The 11640-nt window shown below is 46.7% G+C and overlaps 1 protein-coding gene across 1 annotated transcript; it reads right to left on the reverse strand.

The window, feature by feature from the left end:
- Positions 1-201: 201 nt before the first annotated feature.
- LOC145957254 (uncharacterized) lies at positions 202-708 on the reverse strand. The gene has a single exon (XM_083073475.1). It carries the CDS (start codon positions 706-708, stop codon positions 202-204), a length of 507 nt encoding a protein of 168 aa, XP_082929601.1.
- Positions 709-11640: the final 10932 nt, after the last annotated feature.

Consider the following 11640-nt stretch of genomic DNA (forward strand, 5'->3'; position numbering starts at 1 on the left):
TTCTCTCTAAGGTTTCACCAAGATTCTTCAGCCTTAACCATTGGTTCCTCAAGCTTCTATGCTAAGCAAGGAGTAACCGAACCACCTTGAGGCTTCTCCTCCATTGAAGACCTCTTCATGGAGCTTCAAGCTTCTTCCAAAGGTCTACCTCAAGAGTTCACGGTCCTAAGCATGGAGCAAAGTGAAGGAACATCAATCTCCTCACCTAGTTCCATCAGACAGGAGGTCAGCTCTGGTGTTCTGTTCTCGCGGTACATGCTGTATAGTGAACTCGTCGAAGGACGAGATCTGTTGTGATGCCATGTGGAAATACCGTTGTAGGAGAACGTCCTTGGCCTGGTATGTTCCACTAAGCTGCTCGACCATAAGTTTCGAGTCACTGTTGCACCTTACTCTCCAAGCTCCGAGGTCATGAGCCAACCTTAGCCCTGCAAGAAGCACCTCGTATTCTGCTTGGTTGTTGGTTACCTTGAAGCTAAATTTGAGTGATTGCTCCAACGTGACTTGGTTTGGCCCCTCCAAGATGATACCTGCCCCACCACCTTTGGAGTTGGAGGACCCGTCGACGTGTAAAATCCATACCTGTGGTTCTTCGACTGAGGTAGGAGTGAGTTCGGCTACGAAGTCGGCCAAGCATTGGGCTTTCAGGGCTCCGCGACTTTCGTACTGGATGCCGAACTCGGATAGTTCTACCGACCAGGCTATCATCCGCCCGGCGAGCTCCGGCTTCCTTAGGATTTGCTTGATAGGGTAGTCGGTCTTGACGACTACTTGGTGACTTTGGAAGTAAGGTCGGAGGCGCCTGGCTGCCGTGACAAGGGTCAGTGCAAGCTTCTCAATGGTTTGGTACCTCTTCTCCGTGTCTTGGAGGACTCGGCTGATGAAGTAGACCGGCGTCTATGTTTTTTGGTGCTCCTGCACTATGACCGCACCGATTGCAATTTCTGCCACTGCCAAGTAGAGGAGGAGGTCGATTTTGTGGTCCGGTCTCTGCAAGATTGGCAGATTTGTGAGAAAGGTTTTGAAACTTCAGAAAGCTTCCTCGCACTGATCCGTCCACTGGAAGTCTTTTGGCTTCCGTAACAGAGTGAAGATTGGCCCTGCTTTTTCCGCGAGTCTTGGGATGAAACGGGACAGTGAGACCAACCTTCCGGCTAGGCGTTGGACTTCTTTCACCGTTTAAGGACTCTACATCTGGATGATGGCTTTGCACTTCTCAGGGTTGGCCTCAATTCCTCTGCTAGTGATCATGAAACCGAGGAACTTACCTCCCTGGACGCCGAAGACGCACTTCTCCGGGTTGAGACGCATGTTGTGTCTCCTGATTTGGCTGAACACCCCGGCGAGGTCGGCAGCATGGTCCGCGGCTGAGGTGGTTTTGACCACCATGTCGTCAACGTAGACCTCCATATTCCGGCCAATCTGTTGATGGAAAACCTTATCCATCAGTCGCTGATAAGTGCCCCCCGTGTTCTTGAGACCGAAAGGCATCACTCGATAGCAGTAATTGGCGTGATCAGTGATGAATGACGTGTGCACCTCGTCTGGTGGGTACATCATGATCTGGTTGTACCCGGAGTAGGCGTCGAGAAAATTGAGGAGGGCGTGCCCGGATGCCCTGTCGACCAGCCTATCGATACTCGGCAATGGGTATGAATCCTTGGGGCATGCCTTGTTCAGGTCGGTGTAGTCGACGCACATGCGCCATTTGCCCGAGCTTTTTTTCACCAATACCACGTTTGCCAGCCACGTGGTGTATCTGCCCTCACGGATGAAGCCAGCGTTCAGTAACTTCTGGGTTTTGGTGATAATGGCTTCTCGCCTTTTGCCCCCGACCTTTCGCTTCCTTTGAGCTACTGGCTTTGCTTCCTTATGTATTGCTAACCTGTGACAGATGAAGTTAGCATCAATACCTGGCATATCTGCACTGGACCAGGCAAAGAGGTCGACATTCTTGAGGACTTCAGCCTCGAGCTGCTGTCGTAGCTCCGGGCTCAACTGCCTGCTGATCTTCGTGCATTGCCCCGGGAGTTTCCCGATCTGGAGGTCATCGAGCTCGTCGATGGGACTTGGTCGCTCATCATGGGAGTCGAACCTTGGATCGAGATCGCCGACATCCACGTGGTTGATGTGAGCCACTGTAGGGGGGTCGCTCTTGCACTGCTCGGTGGAAGGGGAGACTTTCAGGCTCTCGGTGTAATATTGCCGGACTATTTTTTGGTTTGCCTTGACGGAGATAATCTTCCCACCATTCCCCGGGAATTTCATGGTGAGGTGTGGGGTAGACACCACTGCCCCGAGTTGATTCAAGGTCGGCCTCCTTATGATTATGTTGTAGGGGCTCTGTGTGAGGTTGGATGAGAGAGTGAGGGATGTCTAACTTGAGGAACGTCGGCCAATATAGGACGCCAGCCGAGCTCCCTTGGTCGATCAGTGTCTTGTGGACCTCCCAATTAGCTACCTCCACGACGATGACCATAGGATCATCCTGGTTGGGGCTGACGCCCGTGTAGTCGTTGTCGGTGAAGGCGATGGGTGGCAAGCTCTGGTCCGAAGCCGAGGTGGTGGAGTGGACGCTATTGATGTTGCGCAGGTGCCTCTTCCGGGCTGAGCTGCTGGCGCCTCCCCCTGCGAAACCACCTGCAATTGTGTTGATCACTCCCCGTAGGGGGGCTGACCTTGTCTCCTGGCTTACCTCGACTTGCATTGCTCCACCGACGTTTTGCTAAGAACCAGAGGGTTGGTCCATGCGAGCTCCCGAACCACGGCCTCTACCTCGCCCTCGTCCGCCATAGCCTCCTCGGTGACCCTACTGTCTTTTGACATATTGGCCGAGGTGGCCCGCCTGGATGAGTTTTTCAATGTGGTCTCAGAGCATGCGGCACTCTTCAGTGGTGTGACCGTGGTTCTTGTGGTACCGACAGTGTTTGGACTTATCCGCACTGTTGGGTGTATGACCTGGCGGTGGCAGGGTGAGCAAGTTGTTGTTACTGGCCTCCTCCAGGATGTGAACCATGGGCGTGTTCAGGGGAGTGTAAAAGTCGTATCTCCCCCCCTTGCTTGTCCTAACAGTTTTCTTGAACTGGCTATCGTTGGTGACACTCATCTTGTCCTTGTGGCCACTGTCAGTCTTTGCTTGTGATTTTCCGCGAACTTGGTCATGGAAGGCGGAGTGTTCCTCCATTTGGATATATCCAGCAGCACGAGCGCGAAGCTCGTCCATATCGCGAGGAGCTTCACGACATAGACTGTCAACGAACGATCCGGGCTTGAGTGCCATGAGCATGGCTGTAGAGCGACCTCAGGGTTCAGATTCTGGATCTTTACCGAGATGGCGGCAAATCGTTCCATGAACGCCCAGAGTGGCCGTCGTCATTCAGTCTGAGACTGGCCAGGGCGGCCGACGTGATGTGATGAGGTCGGCTCGTTGCATACTGCGCCGTGAATTGCCTGACCAGAGTGCTGAAGCTGTCGATTGACTCAGCGGGGAGCTAGGTGTACCAATTGAGTGCAACCCCCTTGAGTGAGGTCAGAAAAACCCTGCACAGTATAGCGTCGTTATTAGTGTAGAGGTTTACCTGCGTTGTATACAGGTCAATGTGCTCATCCGAGTCCGTCGTGCCGTCGTAACGGTCGAGGTGGAGAGGTTTCCATCCATGTGGGAGCGACGTCTCCATGATGCCATCCACGAAGGGGTGACGGCGGAAGGTTGCCTGATCCCCCGTGACATGAGTAGGGACCTTGCTGAGTTCATGGACCGACTTGTTCGTCGGTGCATGAGACCAATGCGTGGCAGGTCATGGAGTCGGTGCCCTAGTCGCAATTTGGGGCTGAGAGACCGAATGCCCTTCTTCCTCGTGGAGGTTGCTCGCCTCAAGAGGATGATCAAAGGGGCGTCGAGGGGGCTGGGCGCGAATTCGCTCGTTTTCAGCGCGTAGTGCCGCTAGGTCAGCTTCATTGGCGGTCCGCATTGCGGCTAGGTCGGTTTCGTGCTTGGCATGCATGTTTTGCAAATCGGCGTCGTGTTGTTGCCGCATCTGTTCGACCTGTTCGATCAGCCTTCTCAATGTCGCTTCGTTGTCCATGCTTGTCGTGCGATCTACGTCATTTGTTGCGCGTCTACTATGGCTTCGGGTGAATACCATAAGCGTGGCCGATAAGAGCTGTCTTGATCGGCCCCACGGTGGGCGCCAAATGTTCTTACTGGGAATCCAAGGTAGGGATGGTCCGCTGGGTAAGGTCGGTGAGCCTCCTTCACTGGTACGTTGATGCTCCAAGATGGGGGTGGTACCTGCAAAAGAGACTCTGATGCTAAAGTTAGGGTTTGTATGAGTATGAGTCTCGTATAAGTAATGCACGTACCTTGGTGTGAATTAGGATTTCGTTGGGCCTTGGGCCTGTAGACCCCTAAAATTGTCCGGGTCGGAAATAAAGCTTGAAGACTCTCGAAGACTGAAGGAAGATCAGCCAGAAGGACTCCTGGAAGGCCCTAGGAGGGTTCTCTGTAGGTCTAGAGGTCTTAGAATAGCTCAAAATAAGGAAGTGGAGGGAATGAAGCCCAATACGGCCGTACTAAACTTAATACGGCCGTATTGAAGCTTCAATATGGCCGCAGTGAACTCAATACGGCGTATTGAAGTTTCTGAAACTTCAATACGGCCATACTGAAATCAATACGGCCGTATTGAAGCTTCAATACAGCCGTAGTGAACTCAATACGGGCGCATTGAAATTTCTGAATTTCAATACGGCCGTATTGAACTCAATACGGCCGTATTGAAGTTCAAAAATTTCAATACGGCCGTATTGATTCCGTAGCCCGTATTGCGCCTATTCCCTATAAATATGACGTCAATTGGACGTCATTACACACTTTTACACACAGTTTTAACCCTCTTCTTGAGTATTCTGGGTTTTTTTGAGCAGTGCTCTGCCTAGAAATCACTCGGAGAGTTGATCCGACGAAGTTTTTGAGTTCTGAGCATTTTGCTTGAGTCTCGAACTAAGTCGAAGGGAAATCCATCGGATTTCCAAGTCAAAAATTATTTTTTAGGAAGGAGTGAGCGGGCTTGTAGAGCGAGGGAACGCCAAAAAGCTTCCCAGTTTTACTTGATATATAAAAAGCACGCTTCAAGAGGTTTCTTTTCTAAAAATCCCTTCTTTTACTGCTTTCTGTGTGCATATTAAACTGTCATCATGTAGATAGTTAATTTATAATTGCTTAGAATAAATAGGGGTAATTTAGTAATTTTGTACTATTATTTTTAGAAATAATCTGTCATAGGGAACCCGAAAGGGGCGTTGTGGGGTGCTAACACCTTCCCCACACGTAACCGACTCCCTTACCCAACTCTGGTTGTAATGGCCGAAGTTGATTTATAAAATCAATTGCCTTATCCCTTTTTCCAATGTTTTGAGTAAAACATTGGTGGCGACTCCACGAACCCTTTTACTACGAAAACCACTAATCCATAGAGGGTCCCGCTTGGGATTAACATGGATTGGTGAGACATTTAATAAATAAATTGGATAAGATCGACAAGGTCTCAGTTTGAGAACAAGTCGTTCTAATAATCCAATACATTTTCAAAACTAAAATAAAAGCGAGCTCGACCGTCTTCGCGACCGCCGAGGCCCGTTTCGGGCCGGTGGCGACAGATGGCGACTCCGCTGGGGAAGCTTCGAGAGTCAGTCCCATTTAGTGACAAATTGTTTTTAACAAATAATAGTTAAAAATTACTTCGTTACCCCTTGCTTGTATGATAACATGATTTATTATATGGCTTTAAATAACTGTTGTATGTTTAAATTCCGCAATTGTTTGAAATACAAACTGTACACAAACCTTTGCACACAACAGTCCCCTCTATACCCGGGGGCATGAGTGATTAACCATAGGGAGTGGATGTTAGTACGGCCGGTTGTCGAATGGGTCTATAGGTGCCCGTAGACCGTTGTCGGAAAACATCACTCAAGGTGATAACCATGAACTTGAGTCCGACGGTGCGTTGGAGCTTTCCATCGACCTACGATGAGAGGAATTGGGTCCCTATAATGGGGGCACCTTGGGGGCCTCAGACCGGTGAGAACAGTTAGATCCACCTTGAATATGCACTTTTCTGCAGGATACCCCTACCTCGTGATTCGCTCGTGACTGTTCGTGGATGAGTGAATTGTTTGTGCATTGTTTATGTGACATTGTTTGAGCATACATTGCATTTCTTTAAACATACAACATTCCTTTTTAAAAAATAAGAATAAATAGGAATAAGAATCTTCCATTGCATGGTGTTAACATCTACCTTCATCACATTCATATAGGTAGTTTCCCTTTTCACCCAAAAAATATACAAAAAAATATATATAAAATAAAAAATACCCAAAAAAGAAAAAAAGGTTATTTATCCAAACCAAGCAATATCATGCATCATCTTAGGGACATCCTAAAAACATGATAATGCTTAGTTGAATAAACACAATGCATGCATATTCAACGTCATCATCTCATATCATGCATTCTTATCAAAGATCATGGAGGGATCTAGATTTGCATTTCATATATCCCTCCTAGTAATTCATTAATAAACATTAATAAAAAGAAAGAAATAATCGATGCGTATGTTCAAGATGGATCGCACGCCATTTGTTATTAAGTGTAAGCCAACAACCGCGCCAAGCGAGCGCACATCAACTCCGTTGTTGGTAATCAAGACGAATAAAGGGGAAGGTCCAACACCATTAAGGATCACTGCTCCAAGACCTTTCCCCTACGAATCAAATAAGGCTGTGCCATGGATATACGACATCCATTCTTCTGCCGACAGCGATATTTCCAACATCGCTGGACTTGGGGGCATGACTAGGAGTGGCAGGATCTACACTCCCGAAGATCTTCATGATAAAGCCCCCAAGAATAAAGAAAAAGAAGAAAAGAAAACCGAGGAAAAAGAATCCGAGGAGGAGACAGACGAGCTGTTAAAGTATATCCGACAGAGCGAGTACTCCATCATGGATCAACTTCATAAGACGCCAGCAAAGATTACGCTGTTGTCGTTGATCCTAAGCTCCGAACCGCATCGGCAAGCTCTGTCGAAAGTCTTGAACGAGGCATATGTGTCGCACACTATCTCCCAAGACAAATTTGAGGGGATTGTTAGTCACATCACGGCTAATGATCACCTCACCTTCACAGATGAAGAGATCCCCACCGAGGGACCGCACCATAACAAGCCCTTGCACATCTCTGTAAAGTGCAAGGAGTATCACATCGCAAAGGTCTTGGTGGATAACGGATCTTCCTTGAACGTGATGCCAAAAAGAACGTTCGATCAGATGGCAATCAAGGGAGTCCAACTGCGCCCGAGCAACATGATCGTTCGAGCTTTCGACGGCTCTAAAAGAGAAGTGGTGGGAGAAGTCAATCTTCCAATCCAAATTGGACCCACCGTCTTTAATGTCGAATTCCAAGTGATGGATATTACTCCTGCATACAGCTGTCTCCTCGGCCGACCTTGGATTCATGATGCGAAAGCTGTACCCTCTACGCTCCACCAGAAAGTCAAGTTCATAGTGGGTGACAAACTGGTGACTGTACAAGCTGAAGATGACATACTCATCAGCAAGCCATCCAACATACCTTATGTGGATGCAGCAGAGGAAGCTTTGGAAACCGCCTTCCAAGCATTGGAAATTGCCAATGTTGAAACGTTTCCTCGAGAAATGAAGAAGGTAGCTCATATGCTCACAAAGAACGAATACTTGCCAGGACAAGGATTGGGCAAGTACTCCCAAGGAATCCCGGAGCTACCCATTATCAAGGACAATCCGGGGAAACAAGGGTTAGGATACAACCCTGTTAAAGATCAAAGAACGAAGAGGAATCAAGATCCTTCTCGACGTTCTTTAAGCCAGATCTTTAGGAAGGCTGGTTCACAAACGTCAAGGCCAGCTGTCGTCATCAAGTGTCCTTTTCCTTCTAATAGGGATGTGTAAATTCAGTGACTATTAGAGATCACTCCTCGGGGACAGCCCGACCCCCGAGCCTCGATAGGGCACATGTTTCCATTATGATTATAATAAAATCATTCTTCATTATTTCTTTATTGCTTCTTTTCTTGCTCGCAATAAAAATCTAAACCACGTTATTTAACCCTGTTTGAATAAACATGAATGAGGTTAAAATCATCTTGATAATAATAAACCCGCATCATTTTTATGTGGAAATGTGCATAACGACTTGGAGCACCTTTTCTTGGCCTCAATAAGTGCCGTCATGGATAAAAGAAATCCATTCAGGACAAAAATCCTAAAAAACAAAAAGCTCGGCAGGAAACCCAAAAAGGGGGCTGCACAAAAATAAGAGCAAAAGACCCGCTAGGAATCCCACAAAAGGGTGACCTAGGCAAAAATTAGGGTTACAAAATAATGAACAAAAACAAAAGCCCGCTAAGACATCACAAATGGGTGTTTTAGGCAAAAGTTAGGGCCGTCAAAAAAAGAAAAACAAAATAAATCCATGATGGTACCATCAATTGAATTCAACAAGGGGCTCAAGAAAAGCTATCCAAGTTGTCAAAACACAATCATTAATAACAAAGATGTGCTTAACCTCATAAGTGTTTAATCGAACAAGCCTAAACACATAAGCCTACCATGGCCAGCCATTCTTACAAAAACCATTTTTCAAAAATAAAATAATCCCCTCTAAAACACAAACCTTTGAAAATATATCCTTTCCTTCTTTTCTCTCTTGTCCCAAACGATTTTTGAATAATCTTGTGGAAACATGGAGATATAGTGGTCAATAGGAGGGTTGACACATCTTCAAAAGAAAGGGAAGAATCATTTGGTTGATGACACCAAAATCAAATATGCATCATTCCTCGGTAACAGAAATCGGCAGAGCACAGTCCGTCTGGAGGAATGGCAAAATCCAAACACAAAAACGCATCGGTTAATTCTTTTAAAAAAAGAATCAAATAGAATTAGGTGCATCATACTGCATACATGCATACAGATGATAGGTGTACTGGAAGATCACTTATTCTCTGTTTATTGAAAAAACAAAAAAATAAAAAATATAAATTTCAGAAAAAACAATGCGCCCGTACCATGTTCAGTACACCCGTACTAAAATCAGGGTTATGAACAAAATTTCAACTCAATACGGGCGTACTGAAATGGATGCGGCCGTATTGGCCATAAAGAAATTTTCAAAGACCTCGTCATGAGGCAACTACATAAATTAGAAAAAATAGGAAAAATTGCTTGTGTATGACAGCAGCAAACAAAATGCAAAGATTCAGAAAATCAACAGCGTCATACAGAATAACTAAGCCTGGAGAGGCTTGCCGAAAGAATACTCTCAGAATAACTGAGCCTGGAGAGGCTTGCCGAAAGAATACTCTCTTAGAATAATTGAGCCTGGAGAGGCTCGCCGAAATAATACTCTCTCAGAATAATTGAGCCTGGAGAGGCTCGTCGAAATAATACTCCCTCATCAGAATAATTGAGCCTGGGGAGGCTTGCCGAAATAATACTCCTTCAGAATAACTGAGCCTGGAGAGGCTTGCTGAAATAATACTCTCTCAAAATAATTGAGCCTGGAGAGGCTTGCCGAAATAATACTCTCTCATAATAACTGAATTTAATTTCTTTAGCACTTTTAATTTCTGTACAGCAAAAGCCAAAAACATAAAAAAGGCAAAATACAGAAAAAGCCAAATCAGAAGAAAAGGCAAAATACAGAAAAAGCTGAAAATGAAAAAAGGCAAGGATATAGAAAATCCAACAAACAGTTTGTACAGAATAACTAAGCCTGGAGAGGCTTACCAAAATAATACTCCACATCCTCCACAGTATGCAGAATAACTGAGCCTGGAGAGGCTCGCAGAAATAATACTCCCCAGAGGGAACCTCAGCTCAAGCTCACGGAAAAATCCCCAGCGAGAGCTATCAAAGCAAGATCGTCAAAATCCCCAATGGAAGCGCGATCATCCAAGCAAAATATTCAGTCAAAGGACTTGAAACTTCCTCAGTGGAAGATAGCTCTCTGACTCAAGCGCTGAGTGAGGCTAAGCCTGCAGAGGCTTCCTAAATAATACTCTGGGATACATAAGATCCCTAAATCCCCAGTCGCCTACTCAAGAGGCACTCCTTCAAAAAGGAAAACCCAAAAAAAAAAAAAAAAAAAAAAAAAAAAGAAGAAAAAATCAATAACAATTCCCCAAGCGGAATTTGGCTTTTTAGCCAATCATTGAACGTCAAGCTGATACGCCTAACAGAAGAGGCTAATCAAAATCAACGACAGAATCCCCAGCAGATAACAGCCTACACAGAGGCGACAAAAATCAGAAAACCCAAAAGAGATACCCGAATAAAGATAACCGGGATACTCCACTAACGTCAAAGGACGTCAGCCAAACATAAGGCATCGCTCAATTCAAGAAGAGCATCTGTGTCTACACCCCAAGGAAACAGAAATTCCTCAATGGGTACCAACAATGCAATGCAAGTTGGGACACAAAAACCTATGAATGACTGCACATCCCCTAGACGGATCCCTGCGTTATCCAGCCCTCAGTGGCACAAAATCAGAAAAATGTCGAAGCAACATCGTGGACTGTGGAGACAAAATCATCTTATTAGCCTGGAGAGGCAATACTCAGCTACCCCGAGGTTGTCAAGGAACACGGAGGTATGCAACTACCCCGAGGTTGTCAAGGAACACGGAGGTATTAGCCTGGAGAGGCGGTACTCAACTACCCCGAGGTTGTCAAGGAACACGGAGGTATTAGCCTGGAGAGGCGGTACTCAGCTACCCCGAGGTTGTCAAGGAACACGGAGGTATGCAACTACCCCGAGGTTGTCAAGGAACACGGAGGTATTAGCCTGGAGAGGCGGTACTCAACTACCCCGAGGTTGTCAAGGAACACGGAGGTATTAGCCTGGAGAGGCGGTACTCAGCTACCCCGAGGTTGTCAAGGAACACGGAGGTATGCAACTACCCCGAGGTTGTCAAAGAACACGGAGGTATTAGCCTGGAGAGGCAATACTCAGCTACCCCGAGGTTGTCAAGGAACACGGAGGTATGCAACTACCCCGAGGTTGTCAAGGAACACGGAGGTATTAGCCTGGAGAGGCGGTACTCAACTACCCCGAGGTTGTCAAGGAACACGGAGGTATTAGCCTGGAGAGGCGGTACTCAGCTACCCCGAGGTTGTCAAGGAACACGGAGGTATGCAATGAGCCTGGAGAGGCGATGACTAATACTCAACCTGGAGAGGCTACTCAACAATTTTCCACCGGAAGACATTACAAGTCAGAAGGTTGGCACATTACCCGGACAATTGGGTCAACTCCTTTACTTGTCAATCGGTACACCAAAAGGCCGTTTGACTAAGTAAAGGGGGGGCAGCTGTAGACCCCTAAAATTGTCCGGGTCGGAAATAAAGCTTGAAGACTCTCGAAGACTGAAGGAAGATCAGCCAGAAGGACTCCTGGAAGGCCCTAGGAGGGTTCTCTGTAGGTCTAGAGGTCTTAGAATAGCTCAAAATAAGGAAGTGGAGGGAATGAAGCCCAATACGGCCGTACTAAACTTAATACGGCCGTATTGAAGCTTCAATATGGCCGCAGTGAACT

Source organism: Cajanus cajan, chromosome 4 (assembly GCF_000230855.2).
Source record: "Cajanus cajan strain Asha chromosome 4, NIPB_CcT2T_4, whole genome shotgun sequence".
NCBI classification, from domain to species: domain Eukaryota; kingdom Viridiplantae; phylum Streptophyta; class Magnoliopsida; order Fabales; family Fabaceae; genus Cajanus; species Cajanus cajan.